This window comes from Hesperophylax consimilis, chromosome 9 (assembly GCF_061612785.1).
Source record: "Hesperophylax consimilis isolate HC1 chromosome 9, BYU_Hcon_1.0, whole genome shotgun sequence".
NCBI lineage: Eukaryota > Metazoa > Arthropoda > Insecta > Trichoptera > Limnephilidae > Hesperophylax > Hesperophylax consimilis.
The window spans coordinates 38,678,553-38,704,495 of record NC_142844.1 but is presented as its reverse complement, the minus strand read 5'-3'; the positions used below and the strand labels follow the sequence as shown (position 1 = coordinate 38,704,495).

The following is a 25,943-nucleotide window of genomic DNA, read 5'->3' as shown; positions in this document are numbered from 1 at the left end:
GACAGAATTTGCAACACCTGATGGCTGTGTTCTAAAAATTGCAATCTATTAAGCGAACCGCGCGTTTCTCCTTCTCAGTTCAATCAATTTCAATAGAAGGTGCTCCGAAAAAATACCGTCATTGATCATTTCGGCATCTGTACACAGTGTACACAGCTGGGAAACACGCTAAACACACGTCCAACATTTGTAGAAGGTAACATTTTCCTCATTGGAACGGGTCATTTCTACGACTTGTTCCGCCTTGTTCTTGATTTTTCGTAATCTGTGTTTCTATAATATTAAAAACATTGACCAAAATATTGCAGTATGGGTTTTATTGATGTTTCAGCGCATTTACGTAATCTATTTGTCAAAGGTTGGTGACTTCTGAAATTTTAGATATTAAATGTGGAGGTTCCGCTTTGCTCTGTCCTTTATGCAGCTCATTTCCGGCTTTTCAATAATTAATTAAAGGGGGTTCGTATGTTTTCATCAGTAGGTGATTAAGGTTTAATTTTCAAATTACTCTACTGGTAGCACAATCAGAAATTATTCACGGTTGACAAATTATTCATAATTGGAATGAATTATTGTGTTTCCTTTAACAAAGATATTACGCTGATTAATATCTCTGCTAATGTAAAAATCAACCAGTCTGTAGATATCCTTATGTCCTATAATTGATTAGCGTTATATAAATAAATTGCAGTTTTATGCTTTACCTCTTCAGTAGTGTACTGTCTCCGTTCTGACTTCTCACTAATTTGGGTCGATTGGAAAAAGGGAATGAATATATTTGTGAAATATCTAAATGAGGTTTGGCCAAGTATTAATAATAAATCTTAATTTTACTTGGATCTTAATCTTAAATGGTTGTCAAATGGTTCGGGATTGCTCCTCCAATGTTCACATCGTCATTGTTAATTAAACGTACTGTTGTCATCGAGTTCCCTGCGTGGGCCTTAGTGAGGTCGAGGTCCTCAATGGCAGCTTCACCTCATCAGCTCAGGCCTTCATAAGCTAGTCTCCAGAAAAGCCATCTACCAGCACCTTTGTATTCACATTTTGGCCACTGGTCGCGTCTGACCACCGCACTTTCTTCGTCTCACGCCCAGCATTTCATCGCCGGGCGGAGGAAAACATGTCTTGTAAATCACTTCTTCGAACTGGGCTGTAACTTTTTCGTCCACTTGTTGCTTGGTGTTCCACCACCACTCCTGTCTAGATATCCTCTCTCTCCCGTCTCTGCCTTGAATGTGCCCGTGGCTCTAACCCATACTACTCCCCTCTTCCATTATTGTCCTTGTGACCCATGTTTGTCAACACCTTCTTTGTCTTTGGACGCGCAGTGTTCAAATTTACTTGTGATGACATTTGATTCATCATAGCCGATACAATTAAAAATAAGCCAGCGGATGAAAGTTTTAAATGTTTCTAATAAGATGCTAAATGTTTTTTTGTAAATTTAATTTATTTATATTTTTAATGTGAGTACCGCATAAAAGTCCCAACTGCTTCCAACCGTCTAAAGCCAGCGCGACTAAGGAATCATTATTGGGGTATGTTGTGATTCTGATGGTAGTGGAGATAGGTAGGTTGGAGAAGAAGAAGGTGTAGAATTGGTGGCTATTTAAATCTGGTCACCAAACTAGGCTACAGACATTTCAAGCAAACTTTACATTCTGAATGGTCAGGGCAATATTGACGGTATCTACCATTCTAGAACGCGCCGCAAAGCTTTCATGTATATAAAGAAGAGTGTTTTTGGCGGTCAGCGTGGATTTGATTTTTATACGTATCTACAGTGTGAGATTTATAATAAATAAACGCGTTTTGATTTTCTATTACAGTAAGAGAGGGCGAGACGTCAAACATTTATTTTATACGTATACAATTTATTTATTTTACCCTTTGACTGGAAAATTCCGCAAAGTGATACGATTTTGAGACTCCATCCTGGAAATAAAATCGAGACCAAGCGAGTCTTCTCTATCTATTTAAACTTTGCTTTCGCTTCCTGCCCATATTTGCATCTTCCCGAATGATATGAAATATCTTTTTCGGAAAAAAGAGTTTTTCAGAAAGAGACGTCGGTTATTATGTGACAAACGGTTTATATTACAGATTCTCGGAAAGCACTATTTTTATAGCTTTCTTTCAGGATATTATTATTTTGTCGTAGGTTACAGGAAATGCGGATGCTTATCTTTTACAGACAGAAACTGGAAATGAATTTATTTATCTTCATTGTCTTTCCAGTTAGATGATATGTGACAACGGTCCGCCGCAAGTCCATTTGTATTATCTTCCTTTCTCGAATATCTTCTTCAATCTTCTTTCTTTGCTTATTCTCCCCTCTCCACTCTATCTTTGCACAGTCAATCTTGATAAATGGCCTCTGCTCCAATGCTCTTCAATTATTCTTAACAAAGAAAGCTTTATTATTTTTCTTTCTTTTCTCTGACAGGGAATGATTGTTCCGTTAGAAACAAAATCTTTATCACAAATAATTACGATGTGTTTATAAAATCACACATGATGGGGCAATATGATAAAGTGTTTTTATCACTTGTTTATATTTTGTATTGATATCCTAATGTGTGGGGTATGTGGCACGTGGACTCTCGGTGAAAAAAATTTTTTTTTTCCTTAAGTTATGATTAATTACTACATAACAAGTGGGATCATTAATAAAAATATTATCTAATATATTATTATTATTAGTTATTAAAGTATTAGTTTTCTTCTACAAGAACATTAGTGAATTATCCAAAACACTTGCCATTTGAACACTGGATTTGGACGGAATTAATGAAAGAACGATACAACTTTTAACTACCGGAAATATGACCTCTCACATGTTTTGAAATTACCATGGAAAAGTTGCATAAGTTACAAGTTATAGTATGTAGTCAAACAGGTAGATATTTTGTCTACATCTAAGGACTTCTACTCAAAAGATATTTTAAAAATTCAGAACTTATTAATTTCATATCTGTGAATACGGACAGAAGTTTTCTTATGATTTGCATTTTACTTTTCCAACTATGATATTATATTCAGAAATCCTTGTGAACAAACGTCGGAAAGACAACATACATTTTCGAACGGTGACCTTTGGCGTCTTTAAATTAATCCTTTTTTTTCCTTTGAATTTCTAGATAAATTTCTTGCTTCCAACGCAGGGCCGTAACTAATACTGGGCAGTCGGGGCAGCCGGAGCCCCCGAACATAGAGACCGCCAAGTGTGGACAGAAAAAACGGAATAAAGTCTTTAATCAAATACGTTTCGTCTCGAAAATTATTATTTTCGCTATTCCTTTAACATAAATAAATTTTATTTATTTTGCCTAAGAAAACGCTCCATATTGAATAAAATATCGAAAGTTTTTTTATAAATTTGCATATTGTACAGATTAGAATGATAGCATATATTACTTTGCCATTATGACAAAAGACCAAGAAAAAAAATTAAAAAGGCTCTTTCAATGTTCATACACTTATGTTTTAGATATCTATTTTAATGCAATTGAAGGTTAACGGCATTATTCGGGGTGACCATGGACCATGTAAATTTTCCACTTGGATTAGCGAATAAATTTGTTTCTGAAAAGGAAAGTAATAGAAGTGGATTCACTTCACATGATCAAAATTATGCGATAAAACACACACCAACGAGAATTATTAAAAGTCAGTGTGATATATGTGGGAGGAAAAAAAGAGTGGGTCCCATTATTATCATATATTGCCCCGGGGCCCCCAACTCTCTAGTAACTGCCCTGTTTCAAAAATAATTATATCATGACCTATGCAGTTAGAAAAATTCAATTCAAATTATGTCTTGTCCAAAAATTTTGTTGTTTCCAAATTTATAACTTATTCGAAAATATAAAAGATATCATAAAAAAATAGTGTTCGGACAATACCGAGTAGTAACTAGTGAAATGCATAATTACACATAAATAAACAAAAATAAATTGTTATTGCATTAAAGAATAGGTACATAATTTAAACGCTTTTATTTTTCATTCTGCTTGAACGCTATAATAAAATAACTGTCCAACACGTACGTAAAATATACCTGTGTCTATTGTACAAACATTCTCTGAAATAAATAACATATTTGGTTTCATGTTGACTTATTTGATGAAAATCCTTTAAATTAAATAAAGGATTTGCTTACTTTGAGCATAGTGGCTTCATACCATGGACATTAAAAACTTTTTCACAAAACGCAAAAAAAGGTTCCGGAAGAATTAAAAAGCGAGGTCCACTAAAAGCGGAAGTAACAAGCTTTAAAAATGGCGAAAGGAACTATTACTCCGCCGCAGTCCAAAAACACTTTTAGACACACAATGCGGATCTTTTTTTGCTTTGCTGGGGCGGAAGTATTTTGAATTATGGTATATGATTATAGTGCTGACAGCCAAAATTGAAAAAAAAGGTTGACAACAATAAATTTCGCTCAGTGTTAAATGACTCGAGAAACGATTGTCATTTTTTGGCTGTTCCCTCAGTGGAAAATACCTACGTAGTTCATAACGTAAATAAATTGTGGGTCACGTCTGTTAGTTTGTATGATAGTTCGAGCTACGTGACACCGATGGCTCTAGTGTTAATAGTTCATAGGGTTAATAGAGTTCTCCAACATACATCATTAGCATATAGGTTCGCCCCTCCATGGTGAGTACCAAGGTATACGGGTAGCATCAAGGATTTTAGAAACAGAGTGATTCTTGATTCTGTAGCGACGCTACGAGAATATTCTAGAACGCTCGCCAATTCAAAACGCATTGTAGCGAGAACACTCTAGACGCAATGCGAACGTTCGACGTTTCTACCTACAAGATCTGAAATGTGCTCGAATGCACCCGGGCGCCTATATAATGAGGCGTGCCGAGATGTACTTAGTCAGTCATTAATTAGCAGTTTTACCAGTGACCAACAAGCTAGTGCTGCTACTGCTTGCTGCGTACTGAAGCGGCCGACCACCGACCACCGACCGTCGGTTCCCCCGCGTCGCGTCCCGCTCTTTCTTAACCACACCGCTACAGGACCTACTCACCTACACCCGGCTCTGCACGGACTAAAATTACTATGAACTCTTCGGGATCACATCAGCGCCCTGGCCCCGGCTATCATTCCTGGCCAGCGCTGACCTCACGCGACTAGACCCTGCGGCATCGCTGTCGCTGGCCTGCATCTCCCGCTCATCTGCCGACAGGTCCATCGCACCCTCGGCTACCTCGTTCACACTGGAGTACCCGAAAAACACCACTTCTTCACAAAAATTCTAAGACCCTAAGGGAATGGACAGCATCCTCCTGGCTGTACTATTATAAATCCCATACTAATTTTCATAAATATGTCCAATGAAAAGAAGCGTACTTATTGTAAAAAAGATGTAACTCTTTCATCAAGAATTGTTCACGAAATATTGAATTAAAGTAAAAGAAAAGTAGTCGTATCATACAAAAAAATATATATATATATATACACCTCTTTTCCAATGTCAAGCTCAAAAACATATTTTTTCACAGAGACGAAACATATCATTGTTGTATCGGAATTTAACAATATTACCGGTGCAGGCCTTATTATGGTACAAAATATTGATTCAACATATATCTGAGTCTGATTATAAAAGGAAAGTGGAACATGAATATAATACAAGGTTTACAAAGAATGAAGGAATGCTTGTTCCAAAATATAATAATAAATACGGACGGCGAACCCTAGAGTTTAACGTGCCAAAAATGCTTAACATGTTACCCATTAATATAAAAAATTGCGATTCTACAAATAGATTGAGATATATGCTGAAACAATGGTTACTAAATAGAGATAGTTTATATTAATTTAGGTGTGTTAATTGTATAGTTATAGTAATAATATTATGTGTGTATGTATATAATTGATCATTAACATCCTGTTGACAAACTGCTTTATTGCAGTTTAACGGGATTGTAGCTTGAAAACCAATAAAAAAAAAGTAATAAACCATTTCATATAAAAAGTTTTTGGTTTGTAAGTAAACTATTTTTGGCTCGCAAAGTTATGCAACTTTCAAATGTGCGTTTAATAAAATTAAATAAGGCAAGATTTAATTAATTATGAAATCTTGACATCAATAGTCAGTTATTTTATTCCAATTCTAATCAAATATTTACAACTGATGGAAAAAAACGAATTTATATGGTCCGGGCATTGCTACTGTAGATTTTTGGGTTAAACGTGCAAAAAATAGTTAACTTTTTGGCAACATATAACAAATTAAGATTTTAAACTTGCAGTTAAGATTATGACCTAATGTAGTTAAATAACAATACCGAATACAGACAATAGAAACAAGGCTTGCCAATCCACAAATCAGTACAATATCGCTATTATTTGGCCCAGCGTTTCCAATCGCGATACTATGCTATCCGGGTATCATAAAGCTCAGAAGTGGGGTGAATTTGAGTTGCACGCCGCGCGTCGATAGATATTACGGGGACGTGATACTGATGGAAACAGGATGCGATGTAATGCAACAGCTACCGACTCACAGTGCGAGACCACCGCACGATTCACAGTGCGAGACAACCGAACACCGCGGCGCACAGTGCGAGACAACGAACGGTGAACATAGCAGCATCCCAAATAACCAAATTGGACAAAAATCGAAAAAATTAACTTTTTTAAAAACTATGAAAAAATGTATTTTCTCACACTATGTTCGCTACATAATGGCTATTTCTAGAACGCAACGCTTTGTCCTTCGATCAATGGGCTTTGAATGCAGTCGTTGTGGGATCTTCAAGAATTTCCAAATATATATATATATATATATATATTTTTTTTTAATTGCCGGCAACCCGGGCGTTTATTGTAATAACATGATCAATATTACAAACATGTAAGTGACCAGCCTCACTAGAAGATTTCTGTTCTGAGGCGGGTACATATATTTGCTTTCACATACACATACATTTATACAAATATAAATATCAATATATACATAGAGCATTCCATATATAGTTACATAAAAACAGGAATTTTGTAGGAACATTACATTTACAAAATGGTAGCGTCTAAATCTCATAATAATAACATATCAAAAATAGTTTAAACAAGAGTATTAGGTATTGATAAACTAGGCATGCGAAAAACATAAGCAGTTTTAATAAGAAAGAGAAATCACTATAAATGTAAATAACACATGTATGTAAATAAGGAATGAGAATTAGACTAAGAAGGGATTGCTAGAAACTTGCTGATGCATGCCCTTTTTTGTGTAGTAACCATGTGTTGAAATGTTTAAGTAAACTGTTTGGGTGTTTATGAGTTTTGCAGTAAGTGGTTTCTTTTAGGAAGGTGTTGAAGATGTAAGGTGCTAAGAAGGATTCGTGCTTTTTGGCAAAGGTTGAATTAGTTTCACTTAGCTTTTGAGTTACAGCTTTACTAATAAAAAAAACACTTCCAAACCAGTGTTTTAGTTACACATTGTATGAAGAATTTACAAGTTTAGATTTGATTTGGTACCTACTGATAAATTTTTGTTTTTTTTCTTCTCTTTTAATATCGCATTTAGCATCTGACAACGTCTCCACGCATGCGCATTTGGGTTTATTTTTCCCGCAGGATGCATAACATTCGTATAATTCAATATATTTACAAATTAAACGCGGGTTTTAAATTGAATTTTAAAGTCTAAGTTTTATAAGAATTTCACGAAGGTGATTTTTAAATGCCTTATGCATATATCGGTAAACATGTAACCGGTAAATAAACATTTTTAGATGCATTATAAATGACTTATTAAAATGAAAAAAAAAAAATGAAAAACAACTTCAATTAAAAAATAAATAAATCATTGTATGAATAAGATAAAAGGTGAAGTGACAGCTTTCTTGCAAATTTGTTAAATAAAAGGATTGAGTGTTTTGAATTGTGTATTCCTCAAAACTTTTCAACGTTTTGATTAAAAATGTTTGTGGCAAACTTTATTGAAATATGATTAAAATATTTCAAGTTATGAATTTTTAAATTATAAACATCAAAGTATTTTTAAAATACAAAAATCTAAAGGGTAATTTTAACTAGTTTCGAAAATGGTAATTTTTAAAATAAGAAAAATATAGTTCATTTAAAATATCTTATAAAAATTCTGAAATTCGATGAGAAATTATTATTATTAACAATTAACACAGCAGATAAACAACATTCTTTGGTTGTGTAAACAATATACGTCTTTCCACAAAATATTTGATGTTATGTTTCTATTAGTAAGATTTTCACGTACACGGTTATCTATCAATTGTTTAAAATATTCACGACGTTTATTGGTAAGGCTGTTGGCGTTTAGTAGTTTTCTAAAATTAATCATTAGGTCGTGAATGCATAAGGTATTTTTTGAAGTTCTCAATTGGTTTGAATGTGTTCTATAAGCATGAAAAATTAAATGATTTTTAGTTCAAGCATTCAAACACAGGTTTTGAAGTCAGTTTTCAATGCTTTGTCGAATAAAACTTCCAGTGAAAATATTAAATTTAGCTATTATTTACAAGGAAACTCTTGATGCACCATTTTTTTTTACTTTTAAAAGCTAAAAGATTATTAAAAAAAACTTTATTTGTGAGTTTTGCAAGCATTTACCAGTATTAAGTTACTTTTTATTACGAATTCTTTACACTTTCTTTGTTTAAAAAAAGCATCAAGTCATTCTGATTCTTGATGTGCCCCGACCCATGTAGGTATTTGGTTCGCAAAAAATTACCATCTACCCAACATTGATTACCAATCAATTAAAACATCATAAGGTCCACAAAATTAGCTTGTTTGCTCACATTGCGGGACAGCCGCGGCTCACAGACCGAGATAGCAGCACGGCTAGCAGTGCACGCTGCGGGTGAGGTTTAATTTGGCAAAGCTCACGTTGCGCCCGTATTATATGCCACAGCGCACAAAGTACAATCTAGAGCACATATAACTTTTCTGCGGCTGATTGTGGTCGCGGCGCGAACTAATAAAGCACACTTCGATACGTGTCGTATTGCGCTTTTAATGCTCACATTACTACTGAAATTGCACAAAATAATTCAACACGAAAATCAAGTACGAGGAACGTGTTAAATTAAATTATACCAAGAAATTCAATTCAAAATATTAATAAATAGATTAAAAAAGGCCCAGTTATGGGAACGGGGCGCTGAGTATCATGTGATACAATCGTGCTCGCATTGGGCTCTTGTAAATGGCGGCATGATTATTTATTTATTTAAAATGATGATGAAAGTTATTAAAAAAAATGAAGACAAAACAAAAAAAAAACGGTATGCGCTGCTAAAATGTTTAATCAGGAGACATCAATATTTCAATAGAGGAATATTAAAAAAAAACATCAGCTTACAAGGCATACGAGTTGCCAATGGTGTGTAATATATTTATGACCGAATTGTAGCCTGAAACCGTAGTAAAATTGCTACAATAATACATACTAGAGAATCTCAATCTAATCGTAGGAATATGAAAGTGAATCAACATTAAAATATCAGGGCTATCCAACTGATAATTTACAATGTTACAAAAATTTAAGTTTAAAATTTTTTCTTAAGTCACTTAACTTCAAAATCTATTGATTGTAAAGGAATTCCAAGTCTAAAATTAATATTTCAAATGTTAATTTTTAGATAAAAAAATATGTTATCAGAGCCCAAAACATCTACATTTTGAACTCTAAATTAGCTCTGAAATCGCTGGTTATAGTCTGTCAGGTACGTCCTGATCAGTGGCGGCTAGCTACGCAGTTGGAACAACGCACTTCCAAAATTTCGGTTAATATAAAAATTATATTCATCAACCAATCACCGATCAATATCACCGTGAATGATATCGATTTCCAACTCCTCGGTGTCTTAAAATATTTTTTTTGGCTCCGGACTTCAAGTAAATATCCGAGGCTCACTTTCAAAGCCAAGATCTATGACAGCGGACGTCCCCCAAGGATCCCTGTTTTTCATCACCCTCTTCAATATCTAAACACATGATATTACGCTCACGGATAACCAACATTCTTCTAAAGCCTTGTACGATGACGACACCATCATTATGGTTTGATACAGTTCGCTTGCAACACAACATAAACAGACTCGAAGACTTGTATAACGAATGGCGTATCAAAGTGAACCCTTACAAGAGCTCTTCTCACTAAAAAAGGTTCGTAGCGCTCCTATGTACGGCCAAGCCATACCTTGGCAAAACAGCGTCAAATATCTTGGAGTCACACTCGACAAAAAACTGACTTGGCAGACACACATCAAACATATAGATAAAAAAAACGTAGCTGCAGCCCTGTACCCGCACTACATTACAAGAGTTAAACATCACAAAACGAAATTCTCATTTACTAATCAAAATTACGACCCATCACGATCTACGCCGCACCAATTTGGGCCATAGGCAACACACAGATTAAAAACAATTCAAAATGACTTGCTTAGAAGATTCAACAAAAGTCCTTGGATCTTCCGAAACAGCAGTATTAGTTCAGGCACAAAAATCCATTCACTTAAAAAATACATAGTAGACCTAGCCAAATCATTTTTCTATAAACTTGCTTCTAATCCGAGCCCAAGCATCTCATACCTCGGACAGTCCCGATGACAACTCCCTCTACCGCCTACCCATATCCACCCTTCACACCCCTTGATGCGCGGGCTAATTTAAAAAAAAAATGTGTACCTGAATGGTGATAAAAAATGCATAAATTATGGTATTCAGTTTATCATATATACATTTATATATTTATTTTCTGTTTTTACCACATAATGGAATAAAAAAAAACAAACAACAGAATTTTACAAGAAAAATATAATTAACGCCCTTCATCTTGCTCATCTTGTGCATCGGGTATAAAAAATCAGGTGACATTACTACAGTTTGCAAGACAAATGGGTTAAGTTCTCGCTGGAACTTGCTAAAAAACCAATATATACTACACCCTGTTTTAACTTTTATTTTTATTTTTATTATTTATACCCACTAAACTGCCAAAGAAGTTTGTCAGCAGGAAAATTAGTTAATAAATTTAAAAATAAATATTTTTTCAATTGTTACTCTTCTAACTCGTTCTAACAGAACACAGCACATTAATGGATATTGGTACTATTTACATGTACCTTTCATTTATTATTACAATAAGTATTAAATATTTTTGGTTACATTTACGGTTTTATTTTTCTACGTTTTTCATGAATGTATTTTTACAAGCTTGATGTTTTTTTTATGTATATGTTACACTGTTAGCTGAAAAACAGAAAATTCTATGTGATAAACCATTTGGGCTTATTGTAATTCATACAATAAATATGTTTTGAATTTGAATAGAACACAATAATGTTATTTCCCGCATAAAAATAGCTGTATTGAATTTCGGTTTGTTAATACCGATTGAACTGTGTACATTGTAACAGACTGCCATTTTCCAGGGTTTTCTGAAGCAATGTTCGGTATTTGCTCTGGCTATACAAATTAATGTAGTGTACACTGTCGAGTTGTACAGTTGCGGGACGGAAGCAAACGTTCGGCTCAGTTGATGCGCGGACTTCGCCCGAGGCCAGCAGCGTTTAGGGCGGAAATTCCACCCGAGCCTTTATTTGGCATCCAGCGGCCAGCGGGCAAACAGCCGCGGCAAGTCTAGAAACAATGTTGACGCAAATGAAGCTGAATTAATTAAATCATTAAACGCTCGGATCGGTTTATGATACCGTCCCACATTTAGAACCAATTTGGATTGCATTTTAGATCGGTTTGTGGAGAATTGAATAAATTCTAGGAGACTTGAATTGAATGGATTCTAGGTTAGGCAGAGAGGACGGAGGTCAAGAAACTCGGCCTTGGCATACATTTCTTGGCTCATTGACATTCAAATATACTCTTTTATTATTCTAACTTTTGCATGGCCCAACGCAGGTATCGTAGCATGTCTTTCTTAGGCACCCCCAACTTCTTCTGTCAAATATTCTCGTTACACTCCTTTCTTCGTTCATTCGCTCTACATGGTCAAACCATCTGAGCATCCTTTTCTTAATCTTACTCATCATAATGCTTACACCGGCCTCGCATTATTTTCTAGGAACCAAACTTTCAAAATAACATCGTAAATAATAGCAATAATTTGCATAGGTAAATTTGGACCAAACACATGACATGTCTAACTAAGTAACTATTATTCATCAAGTCGTTTCTCTGCAGGAATAGGCAGAGATATTCCATATAAAATATTTATTTATTTATTTAAGCGCCCACATTAATATTTAGACATTTGAGGTTCTCGAGGTTAATTTAGTACTAATAGAAATTAGAAATCCACCACCTCTACTTTTTGTTGCTGGTATTAGTATCACGGTCCATTCGATAAGAGTCATGGAAGTGAAACCCTATCTCGCCATTTTTGATATCAGGGGTCAAACATGTTTCAGTAAAGCAATAAACATTATATTCTAAAGTCGGTAGTTTCATTCCTTTATCATTTAGTTTCGTTTTACGTCCTCTCACACTTTTAAATTAAATAATGACATTTCATTTTTTGGATAGTTTTATGGACGTGTTGAGGCGACAATTTTTCACGAGTTGTTAAAATATTTTGTGATCAGGTTATTTTCTCATTTTTCTGCTTTTTTCCATTTCATTCCAGACTTCAGATAGCTGTTGTTCAACATTTAGCAAGTTTTTTTATTTGAATATTAATTATACCTACATTTGTTTGCAATTTTATTTGCACCAACCTAATGTACATTCAATTCTTGAGGGTTGACGGAACTATCAATATCATTATTTAATTGCTGGTTGCTGTCGAGTCTGAATAATTTCTTGAATATTAAACAGTTTTATATTTTTTAAAGTGATAAATGTATCTAAAACATTTGGATTATATTGATATTGTTTATTAATAATAATAATGATGGGATTATTTAAATGGCACCGTTATCGTGGGAATATAACCCCAACGACGTTTTACAAATTTTTAACCTATATCTTATCATTTAGACATATAACTAACATTTTACAGCTAAGGTTTATTAACAGTAACTTACATCTAATATTGATTACTAGTGGCTTACAAGTAAGAATTCTATCTAGCGACTAAGTACTGCTACTTATAACTAGTGACCTAAAAGCAATCATAAAGCTAGTGACTTACGTCTAAGACTATTAAATGTATTTATGACCAAGTCGGTCTTACAACTCTGCTATAAGACTAACTAAGAAAAATAGTAACTAAATAAGCATCACAACATTTTTCTATATTTTTTAGAGGTATCTACCTATAGAGAGGATGGAATTCCCACAAACTTTTTTAGCCAATACTTATAACTTCTTTCGGTTTAATGTACATACTCTTTGGTTACCCAACTTGAGTACCCGATTTACTTGATCGTGTCATGTTTTCCTGGAGCCTACCTGACACATTCTTCGATTCTCTTACGCGTCATGTATTCTACTGACATTAATTTATCCATGTATCTGCTCTCCGTGTCCACACCATCTAAGCGTTCCTATCATAATATTGTTCGATCTTTTGGGCATTTATCGATCTTTGATCTATCTAAACCAAAAACAATATTTTGCAGCCAATATTTTGTCAGAGAGTCATACCTCTCCAAGAAAACTGAAATAATATTGGTACGGGATAAATTTATACAGCGTTAATTCATTAATCAATTAGAGGCATGTACCAGAGCGGTCTTGCGGGCACCCGGGGCACTAAGTGGGCCGCGGCTGAAAGATGTAGACCCTCGGGTTTAATGGACGCGTTAATGCTGCCCCTGCGTTTACGCTGTATCTCAATAATATAAAACTTATTATCATTTTCGACGAAAATACAAAGTTTATGAAGTTATGGCGGTGACGATATTCAATCACTGACAACTACCGGAGCGGTAGATGAATAATAACGAAGTAGAAAAATACACCGTTGAATAATCAATCCTTAATACATACTATGGGAAGCCGATTAGTGCAACAAAAGCTTAGCAAGAAAAACTTCGAATAGAGTTATGAATCGATTTCGAATGAATTGTGGGTTGGGCTTTTGTTGAATTAAATAACTCATATTTCTCAGGGAGGGACGAAGAGTTGTTAATCATGATATATAAAAATCGCACTGGAACATCAGATTCTAAGGGTATTTCAATGAAAGGTGCTCAGAAGAACTACCAGAACCATCAATCCGATGGATCGCGTAGTGGAGATGCGCAACGGAAAATCACGCCAAACGCGTGCTTTACAATTGTACACGTTGATATTACCTGCCAGACAACATGTGGTGTTTTCATCTTGATATCCAAAATTTGAAAATACTCCCAATAACGTCGAATTTTTATAATTATGTGGCACATTATACAATTAACAATTCTCTTAATTACTTTAATAATCAGAAGTTTTAACAACTTGGTGGCAATTTTTTGCACTGCATTTCCCTATTACCTTAATGTTGGTTGCTTTATAAACTATTTTTAATATTCATAAATTTTTGAAAATTATTATAATTTAACGCAAACGCCTAATTATAGTCAATTTGTATAACACCATATTCCGAGCTTATCAGTTTATTTATATCAATTATTGCGCACGTGACAAATGAGATGAGCCATTGCCGATGGTAAAAGGGAAAATACTCCACTGAAATTAGGAAGAAAACGAATAAATTTTTCCTAAGTGGGACAATTTACATTTGGATATCTTTATTCATAAAGCCGGTTGTCCCAAAATGATTTAAATTTTTTATGAATATTTACCAAAATTAAGTGATACATTTCCTTTAGGGACTAGGTTTTAATAAAGTTAGAAAATATTACAATTTCATTTATACTACAATACCAATGCATGCAGTTTAGAATTTTTTGTTGACATTAATAATTATTACGTGCTTTGAAGAACTGATCAAGTGATTCTCTTTGAAATGTTTTTTTTTAACCATGCGCGCATGACTTTAAAATTTATCTAAAGATGATGTATGTGAAGGAATAAAAAAAATAAAAAAAAAGTTACAGAAAAATGCAAATATCTATTTGAAGCATAAATCTTTTCGACGAGGACATTTTTTATGTACGCCATACTTAAATTAACTGATTTCAAAATATTGCAGCTGCATAGAAAAAGCTCTTGTATATTTTTTTAAAGTATTCAAAACAGCAAACAAAAACTCTGATGGATCGAGATGCGTAGCCGTAGATGGCTTTAGTTCTTGTAGCTCATAGAGTTTATAGAGTTTTGCAAGAGATTTCTTTAAATAACAGGTCCATCCCTCCGTGTTCAGAACCGAGGTGGGCTAGCAGTTATGTTTCTAGCAACTGAGAAATTCTAAGAGCCTAAGAAAACAGGCCTTTAGTCTTCTGACTGACTAATCAACTTATAAGTTTAAATAAAACGCACATGTTTTTTTAAATAAGATTAGGTAAGGTATTTATTTCAGATCATTCAAAAATCATATTTATTTCATATCATTCAATCTATATGAATATGGCAAGCCATATTAAATAAACAGATACCATGCCTAACAGACTCCCAAGATGTACCAAGAGACAAGATCCAATCGTTCAAATACGTAGGAACCGAGAAAAGTGGCAACAGATTAATAAGATCTTCATCCAACAGTGAATAGGCAGTAACTGATGACGTCATCAAATTAACTCTTCAAAGGTCGCTCCAATCAAACTCTCCCAAGAAACTTTTCCCCGGTAAGCGAACTTTCCAATTTATTAACAACAACTGATTTTTCTAATTGAAAACTTCGGGCAAAACATGTTTTTGTTTAGACATTCTCGAAGTTTAATTAAAGTTTAAATTCCCGTTCAACTCTGCCGAAAGTTTGTGCCGTTTCGTAAAAATGTCTGAAAGTTTTTCGAAATATTTTAATCGACGGGCATCGGTAGATTGTAAAGTTTCATTCAATCACAAATTGTAATTATTTGTCGGGTGCGAGGCTCATTGGAATGACTGAGACCTTTGGGAAATGACAATACTGAAAGTAATTTGGGAAACAAAGAGGTCTGGCCTGGTGCATTGCGATTGCACGTTTTTCATACTACATGGAATGGGGTAGTGCGCTGTCAACCTTTAACTAGGTAAATGTATTGAAATTGAATGAAAGAAGGGGACAGCAATTTGCAAATAAGCCTTGGTACTTCTGATGCTGCTTGCTTGATGACTTCTTCAACAAGACCATGCTTAGTCGCAATATCGTATGCGAATCAGTTTGTGGACTTATTGTAGATTGTAATCAATATTTGATACAACTATTGGGGCAACTGTGATTAACAATTAAAATTGGAAAAGGATTCTGACTTACCCTTGATCTTTTCGATCGAAATCATGGCCTTGAGAGACAATGCTGGTTATAACTGCACAAGCTTCCGTAATAGACTCAAATTAAATCCACTTGAAGGGATATGTTCACTGCACCAGTTTTATTAACAGACTGGTAAAGTCTAATTAAATTGTTGCAATGACACTGAATGTAACTACTCCATACTGTCAGACAGGGACAGTAAATTGGGTAATTGGTAATTGGGTGGAGGAATGCAGGAACATGTGGTAAAGGGAGACTAAACACCGTTGAATACTAGGGAACAGAAAAAGCTGAGTTAGCTAGGCGCATATGAGTATTAATTGCGCTAATTGATTTGATTGTTGTTTTGTAATCGGTTTCATATTAGATCGAGCGTCGTATTCAGATGTTTCGAGTCAACCAACACGTTAATATTTTTTTGAAAATTTGTAATTATATCATTAGCCGCTAATTTAAAGTGAAAATAAACGACGGTTTGTGGTAGGACCTCTGATGGCAATATATTTAAAACAGAACATCCTTGTGTTGTAGCTATAAAAACTATCAAACGATGAAACAGAGTGTCAGGCAATTTGCATTGCTCTTTTTTACGAATATATTTTTCTTTGTTTTGATTAAACACATAAAACTTCTTCAAAGACAGCAAACTTATTATGAGGCAACATTTTAACTTAAAATACTCAACACTTAATATTAAGCACTTTTACTCCTTACTGCTAAAGGTCTTTTAAATTTTGCACAACTGATAAACATCCATTTACTCTACATTAATGGTTATCTACCAGTCATGTAAAATTTAAAACATGTTTATTAGGTATATGCTCCAAGTGTTTAAAAACAACAACATACGTAAGCAAAGCTCACTTTTGAGAGTAAATTCCAAATACACCTAAAATACATAGTCGGCGATCCCCGAGGGGGAGGGGTAATATGGCGTAATTTACAATGAGAACAAATGTAGATGTTCATTCAAAAAGAACATCGATAAATCATCGGAATGATGATTTCAATTTTTTTGAATTTATCCCTATTGTAAATAAAACCCTATAATATTTTTCTCTCTGTCCACCCATCCTTCTCCCTGTACATCTCTAAGTCTATATTTGTAATTTAGTTTAAGTAAACCCTGAAGAAACGAACTTTGCCTACGAAACACGTCGTTTGTTTAAAAAATAAAAGTGATTAAACTAAGTGTTAATTATTTTGAAATATAAAAATAATACTGATATAGATTACTCTTCGTCCTGTGTTATAGAATTGTTCAGTGAGAAAAAAATATTGTAATCTACCGGGAAAAAATATCATCCATTGTATTGTGGAAGGTCTAACACTCTGAAAGTAAAAAAGTGGAGTGAAAAGTTTCTGCATTTGGAAGCATTATAATAAAGCGAATATAGTATTTGACGGACGTTCCTTGCTAAAAAGATATTGAATATATCTCTTCGTAGAATCAGACAGGCTGTTAATCCTTTATGTAAGCATGAAAGATTTATTATTATTCAAGATGTGTGGATCTTTCTACATATTTTATATCTAGTTTATCGGGGTGTGGCATCTTCAGCATTTACGCATTGACCTTTCTACATTGGTCAGATTGCCAACCCTGGAATTTATTGGGTCACATTGGTTGCTAAACCTGCGATCCAATCGCAAAACCTGGGTGAAAATCGGAGCAACAAATGATTCCTTATTCAACAGCCCAGAGCATTGGGCATTCTTTTGGCTGGGGACCGACGAATCCGCTCGATAATTTCGCTATCATATTTTATTTAAAATCTGGTGCATTAATCGTGGATAATCCAAATACATCTTACGATTCTGGATTTTGACTGACTTTAGTATTGGGGACAACATTCACAAGGTAATTTTAAAACTATCAAGAAGAATATTTGTGGAAATCAAGCTGAGATGATTTACTGCGGAAAAGTTGTGTCTTCAACTATCTACGATTCATGCATCCAACGGTATCAAACCGTTCTACAACTAAGCAAGCCCCTTTTTGCCAGACAGACATGCAATATTTTTCAGTATAAATATTAAATGCGTAACGCTTTTTTTCATTCTGTTTACAAAAACCCCATCCTTTACAGATGAATGCTAATATTTTTAATTAGAGTATTCATTGCTTTATTTTTTAGCTAACCTTGATAAAGTACTCAGAACATTAGTTTGAATTTACCATATTAATTTTATTTAAAATTGTTGCTTCCTAATCCCACGGTAACAAGGCGTTTTAACCCAATTTAAAACCTTTGATGTCAATGTTTGATTTGAATTATCCAAAAATCATTAATAGGTTACTCACTCGAACGAAACCACAAGACTTGTAATACCTCATAATCAAATGGTTTACTTTCAAAACAAGTGTCATTTACGTCGTATTGTCCTTTTTCCAAAACAATGTAAAGTCCTTTATTCTCTGTTACGCCCTCGATGTTGACAAGAATTAATCGTTGTGTAACTGTCAAGCGTACTAATATTAAGCTTGTTGTACACGTGCACAAACAATGAGCCTACAAATAATAATGTTGGTGACAGATAGAAGATAGTAAACGTAAGAAAATCACAACGATGGAAAGATAACACGATCTCGAGAAATGGAATTTGCCCGGTTAGGTTACAAGCCTTTACGGAAGATTCGCTAAATTAACCAATTATGGTCCATTCAAATTGTGTTTAATTTCCTTGAATAGAAATTGCGGCATTAGTTTTGAAATTTTGGAGTTGGCTTCCAAGGGACGTCTCTATCTAACATTTCTATCTGAGATTCGTTCTTTTGAAATTTTTACCTAAGAACATCAAATGTTTTTGATTGGACTTTCCTGGCTCTCATTGAATATGCTTTTATTCAAGCAAAATAGGTCAATGTTGAAATCAAATCTGCTTTGCCTACAGTTTCAACTGACAGTTAAGTCGATGGTTTTACGAATTATTTATCAAACGGAGCCTTTTCAGAAATAGAAGCATCTATTAAAGCGCTGTTTTAATATTCAAATCCCAAAAACGCTATCCAAAACATTTCAATAGCCTCTACAAAACAGGAAAACGTCCTACGATTTGTTGTCACGTTGAAATGTTGGGACTGAAATAATTATTTAGAAATGCCCTGTTTTGTTATCTTATACAAGTATTGCGAAATCTATAATTCAATCAAAGTTGCTTTTTTGTAGCATTATCATATTCTGCGTAAAGCATAGAGACATTTTCAGAGCCAAATGAAACTGCAATAATTGATCGCTTAGAAATATTATGGATTCTTTTATTAAATACTTTGTGTAAACTTTAACAGAATTTTTAAAAGCCCAAAAAATAAAGTATGAGCCTTTAAAAACTGCAAAATCTCCAACTCACTAAACACTTTTCAGGTACGGTATAATATGACAAATTATGTTCCTTATAAAATAATTGGAAATATTTTATAATTTATGTCTAAACTTCACAAAATAAAATAAACTGCGATGTTTTAAAGCATAAATTAATTAAAACGGGTCCGCGAAAGGACTGAGTGATTAAAATTGACCCGCCAAATTTTGAATGTTCCACACCACGGTGCATCGCCTTAGTGTTATGATCAGTAAATTTTAATACTGATGCAAAATACTGACGGGTGTAACGGCAGGATAAGTTAATTAAAAGCATACGTGTAACGAACGTACACAACTGACGTCTTATACGAGAGAGACAGCTCGAAAAGGGGAAAACAATTAAAAAATTAAGGTACATTGTAAGAGTGTGCAAAGTTGTCTAATTTTTCTTCATCATCACCAGTCATCTGAGATAATATATTGTGTTAATTTCAGCCTATTGACTAATACTCGTATATTGCCATCACAACATAATAGTAAGATCCCAATGAAACAGACCACCATATTGAAATACCACCATAAAGCATAAAACTGAGTATATTTGTAACTTACCATTAACCATCATTTTGAAGGTCTTGTTGTGTGAGCCGGCCTCCGCCTCTTGACTGCAGGCCCAGTCACCCCTGTCGACCAGGTGGATGTGCTCGAAGATCAGGGCCTGCGCCCCCTTGGCCAGGCCCTCGCGGCGCTCCGTGTGCACACGCCCCCGGGTCTCGGGGACCACCACTCCCTTGGGGCTGGTCCATTTCACCTGGGACACGGAGATAAGAATCAATATAATTCAATTGACGGAAAATGTGACAATAATCATTATCAACTTTGACGGCCGGCATAGTCCAGTGGTAACGCATTGGACTGCCATTCCGGAGGTCGCGGGTTCGAACCGGGCGTGCGCAAATAAATTTTATTTGATTAATTTGTGTTATTTCACAATAAATTAATTAAAATAATATATAGTATATTTGCGGCACGTTCCAGAGTGGAAGAAACTACCAGTATCGCCCTGGTGTAAGACCACCATTCAGAATTGAAACGTTGCTCCAAATAGCTTTAGCCGTGTTTATTGACTAGATCTGAATAGCCAGGTACTTCCCCACCTTCCTCTTTCCTTTCCCCACTTACCTTCAGCCTCACAAAATCCCCCAATTGGGGATGCCATAGTCTCACTGGCTCCAGACGGGAGCAGTTGGGACTCTTGTGAGGTATTCACTATAAAAAAAATAAAAAAAAACTCGTATTTCTGTATGATCTAGTGTCCGTTTAGCTTGTAGGCTACGATAGACAAAGGCAATAGATTTTATAAGAAATAGTGTTTAATTTTTTAAGAGATTTTGGCACAATTAATCAAATATATAAATTTATAATGACTCTTGTGGCTTGTTAAGTAACGCATTTTTTAACAATATTATTTTATACATTTCAACGAAAAATATATTGAAAAAAAAATAGATTTTAAAACTTTTTAGAGAAATAATTAATATCTATGACATACATATTCATTAAATATAATGACGATTTCTATCGAATATGCTCCCTACATGGCTTTGATTTTAAACTTTTTATTTGTCTCATTGCAAAACGTTACTAAAAATACGATAGAAATAAACTGTTGACACTTTTCGATATCTGAACACGAAAATAAATTCTTAAATTTTATTGAATTTATCGAAAAACATACCTTCAAAGTATTTAATTTGTTTTGATTAATTAATTTTCTGAATGCTTCACTGGGTACCTTAGATTTCATTTATGTATGAAGAGAAGAAATTTCAAATAGGCAGAGGCAGACCGGCCCAGCTTACCTAGGATGTTTTGTGCCGTTAAAAGTTTTTCCTACCATGACGGGAAAAACTTATGGGTATCTAACAATATCCAAACTCTAGTCTATGTAAGAGTTATTGACTGCATTATGTATGTCAATATTATTAAAACCCCCTTCTAATCTCGTTTATAAAGCTTACATTACCACGAATTCTTTTTGATTTCCACATTCCTAGCATAATATATAATGGTCGTTCATAATACGTATCTACATACTCAGAGGTAGAGAAAAGTGAAAATGATCATTTAGTATTTTTATATGTCATGAACAGTGTGGAACATAAAAGTGTTAAGATGATAATTTCGGATTTTGTTATGGAATGAAGAGTATGGAACCTAAAAATGTTGATATCATAATTTAGGGCTTTGTTATGGCATTAGAATTTCAGAATACAAAAATGTTGAAGTGTGGAAAAAAAAATGATAGCTTTCCAGTCCACCCCTGATGTCGGAAAATTCATTCAGTTACCATCCTTTTAGTTACTGAGGAGAAAGGTAGGACCAAAGAAAGCTATATTTCAGATCTAGCTACTGAACTTCTCTAAGAAACGGTCATTATCATTCTGAATTAAAGACAGACATCACCACAGTTCTCATTTCTACTACGGTTCCTTTGATATTTTACCTTCCTTTACTATTGCGGTTGGATCCAATCTTGTATAAGAGACGTTAATTACATTGTCATTCAGCCTGGAAATGGGAACCAACCCAACAATCTTGCGAATTCTGAAGATTTCTGCAAGAAAAATGCCGACTTACGGCAAAAATGTTTGAATTATTTGTGTATGGCTTCTAATCAAACTTGTTTTTATTAGTTCTCCTCCGAGTTGGCTCTGCTGACGATGCTATTATTGAAAAATGTTGAACAATGATAGAACATTATGGGTTAATTTGTAAGTGATTCATTCTCCAATAACTTTTACCTTTAAGATAGGCTAACTGATGCTTTTACCCAAATTCCAAATACGCCTTAATGGCCAAGGGTCTTTTATAAGCACTTTGTTTTTGTTCTCACAGACAATGAAAAGTCGTCGTCCAAGAGAGTACATAGGCACTTATGGGGATTTATGTATGGGTGTCATTGGAAAATTAACAATACTTTAAAAAGGCCAGTCTAACGTCTTTTTTTATGTGAAGAGAGATATTTTTAGAGTATCTTTTACTGTGGAACGTGCCGCAAGTATATTATTTTAAATGAGTGAAATTACACAAATAATAAAATAAAATTTACTTGCGCACGCTGGGATTTGAATCCGCAACCTCCAGCTTGCTAGTCGAGTGCACGGAGGCCGTCATTGAAGAAAAACGCTTACTTAATTATTATTCTAATCAAATGAAATTTATTTTAAAAAAGTAAAATGTTTTTTTCAGAAAACTCAATTTGGCACCACATACATTAAACGCATCGAGATTTTAATAATGACATGAACTGAAATATAGTTCGCATACTATGTTAACTCTAAACACAATTTAATAGATATTTGACTGATCGTAGCGAAATCATGTTTTAACTGGACCTTTGGCATTGTATTTGTCTGTAAATTTATTCGTTATGATTGCTGGGTTGGATAATAACATTTTTGTACCTCCAGTGTTCGCATGATCGTGGCTTCTACTACAAGCTGTTAAATGGGAATAATCAATATTATTGTACATACCGACCTGAAGAAAGTTTGATAAAAGAATTGTCACTAAGATGGTGACATTTTTTGGATACATTGTATAGTTCCTTATTTAAAATAAATAAAATATTTTTGGGATATAGATAAATAGGTAGGTATTTAAGTACTTACATATAAACATATATCATTGTAGAAATGTATTATATGGTGACCGGATAACTCATCAAAATGATAATTCATCACATCTTTAAAAAGTTATATAAAGTCATGGAAAATGATGAAACAAAAACTTTATTAACTGGGTTACAATATTTAATACAATAGTTATTTAGGTTACGTTAAAATTATTATTTTTTTCATCGTTTTTAATGACTTTATATCACTTTTTAAAAGTGTGTTTAATAGTCACTGGTAGGAGTTTAATTTTATTGTCTGTAAATTTGGCCGGTTTGGGTACTGCCGCCCCGGGAACCATTCATTATATAAAAAACGGTAACCGGATAAATCATCAAAATAATAATTCATCACATCTTTAAAAAGTTATATAAAGTCATGGAAAGTGATGAAAAAAAATATTTATTATTTTTATAAGCAATAATTATTAGCCTGAAACACTCATCCACATTGAAAAATCTCCTGATAAAAGATACATGACGCCAACGGGACTTGAACCCGTGTCCTTTCGATTTCCGGTCGACAGCTCTGACCACTGAGCTATGGCGGCTTATCTCTTATCCGCGAAAGAATTCAATATATACTAGTGTTTCATTCAAGAATTACTGCTTGTTTAATTTTTTCACCTGAAACAACCAACTTTATTTTATATGAGAAAGGCATTGTAAGTGCTAACTCTCTCACTAGATGGCGTCGAGACAAATTGTCTACATTTTTTGGTGAAGATACTAGAACTTGTCAAATATTAATTATTATTTTTTTGGTAAACTAACGTTTAAGACAAGATTTTTTATGCATAGCACAAAGGGTAACAATTATTTTTATAAGCAATAATTATTAGCCTGAAACACTCATCCACATTGAAAAATATCCTGATAAAAAAAAACATGACGCCAACGGGACTTGAACCCTTTGAAATTGTTACCCTTTGTGCTATGCATAAAAAATCTTGTCTTAAACATTAGTTTACCAAAAAAAAAATAATAATTAAAATCTTTATTAACTGGGTTAACTGGGTTAAGTAGGTTAGGTTAGGTTAAAAAAAAAAATTTCACCGTTTTTAATGACTTTATATCACTTTTCAAACGTGTGTTGAATAGTCACTGTGTTGAGTTATCATAGAACCATGTTCAGGATGCGCCTGTCCAATAAATGCGTGGCATGCCAGGTCAGGAGAGGCTGCTTTGGGGAGACCCTTAAACCTCTTCAACTAATAACAAGTCTCCTGGCCCATCACCTTGTGCCGCAGTAGGAGGGTTATATTCTTATGAATGAAATTATTTTCCTCAGGGCCTCCTGAGTATGGTTCATATAAATAAAAATAATACCGTCCCATAAAATTTTATATCAGATGCACTCATCAGTTTTATCGGCAAGCAAAAAATGAAATATGCTTTTATTAAAACATATAGATTTTTTAAAAGTGTTTGCTGTGGCAAGAGCGATGGCGAATCTGATTATTTCCAACGTAAGGGTCTACGCGCTACTGAACCGGCATAGAATATATTGTTGCCTTGTAATGGAAATATGATATTCAATTCATCCCTATCCTCGAGCAAAAGAGCTGTCACAACCCTTTATCCATACGATGGAAAATGTGGGCAAATATCATGTTATACTAATAAACATTATAGGAACAAGTACATTGATGGAATCAAGGTAATAATTTTGAAATTTAGGCCACAAGTTCTGTTATTAGAAAGGTGGTTTTATTCCAGTTATGTAACAAAATATTTCATTGTTTTCCTATCATATTGATTGAGTGTTTTTGTTTTCAAAATAATATAATAATAATGCTTGTCCATAAAATGATTATCATTAAACTAGGTGAGAGCCCTTCAACAATTTAGGGGTAGAATTAGTGAGTTTGTGCAATTTTCATTATTTTTATTTTAATTACACAGAGGAGGCTCTGTGAAAATAATTAGATGCCTATGTATTCTTTGGAGATGCTGTGTGAAGAGTTTTTTGAGGAGTGGAAGGAGAGAATATGAGAGTTGGAGGGAGGTTTTTAAATCTATTTAATATCGATGGTTTAAATACACCACAAAAATGATTGCACGTCACAGTTAAATATAAGAATAAGAAAATACTAAAAGTAATAAACAAAAATACAATTAGTACGGACGACGATATCAGAAAGTATAAAATGATTGCTAGATATTGAAGGATATAAAAGTAATTGAAAACAGACCCATTCTCATGTTACAAAAATGTCAACATTGTACGCGCCCTTGAGATGATTTTGCACAAAAACGGCGCTATACAAATCATCCAACTATTATTATCATAAATCTTAAGCGTGCGTTTCTTGACTACGCACCGGTGATAAATAATAAATAATAATAATAATACCTAAAGTAATCAATTTCGGAATATATTTGAATAGTTCCTCGGGGCATCTTCCATTGAAATACCGGTAGAACAAGGGCAGCATTTCCGCCACCTGTGCTTTTTAAAAATATAATCCGTTTGTAAAGAAACGTTCCAGACCAGGGGTGGATGTCAAATTAAACAGTTTTTTAACGTTATAAAGCTGGGATCTTCAAAAAGACATTGTTTTGAAAAAATAAATTTGAGCAAAAGCCTCGAAATAATAATATATTCAATCGTTTGGGTTACAAAGATTCAAAAGGGTTAAAACGT

The 25,943-nt window shown here is 34.0% G+C and overlaps 1 protein-coding gene across 1 annotated transcript in view; it reads right to left on the bottom strand.

Annotated features, from left to right (window-relative positions):
* LOC149421322 (fasciclin-2-like) overlaps positions 1-25,943 on the bottom strand; it is a 430,107-nt gene that overhangs the window by 107,713 nt on the left and 296,451 nt on the right. Inside the window, exon 3 of the mRNA XM_089635946.1 lies at positions 20,233-20,431. Coding sequence (XP_089492072.1) covers positions 20,233-20,431 — 199 coding nt within the window. The remainder of the gene's footprint in view (positions 1-20,232; positions 20,432-25,943) is intronic.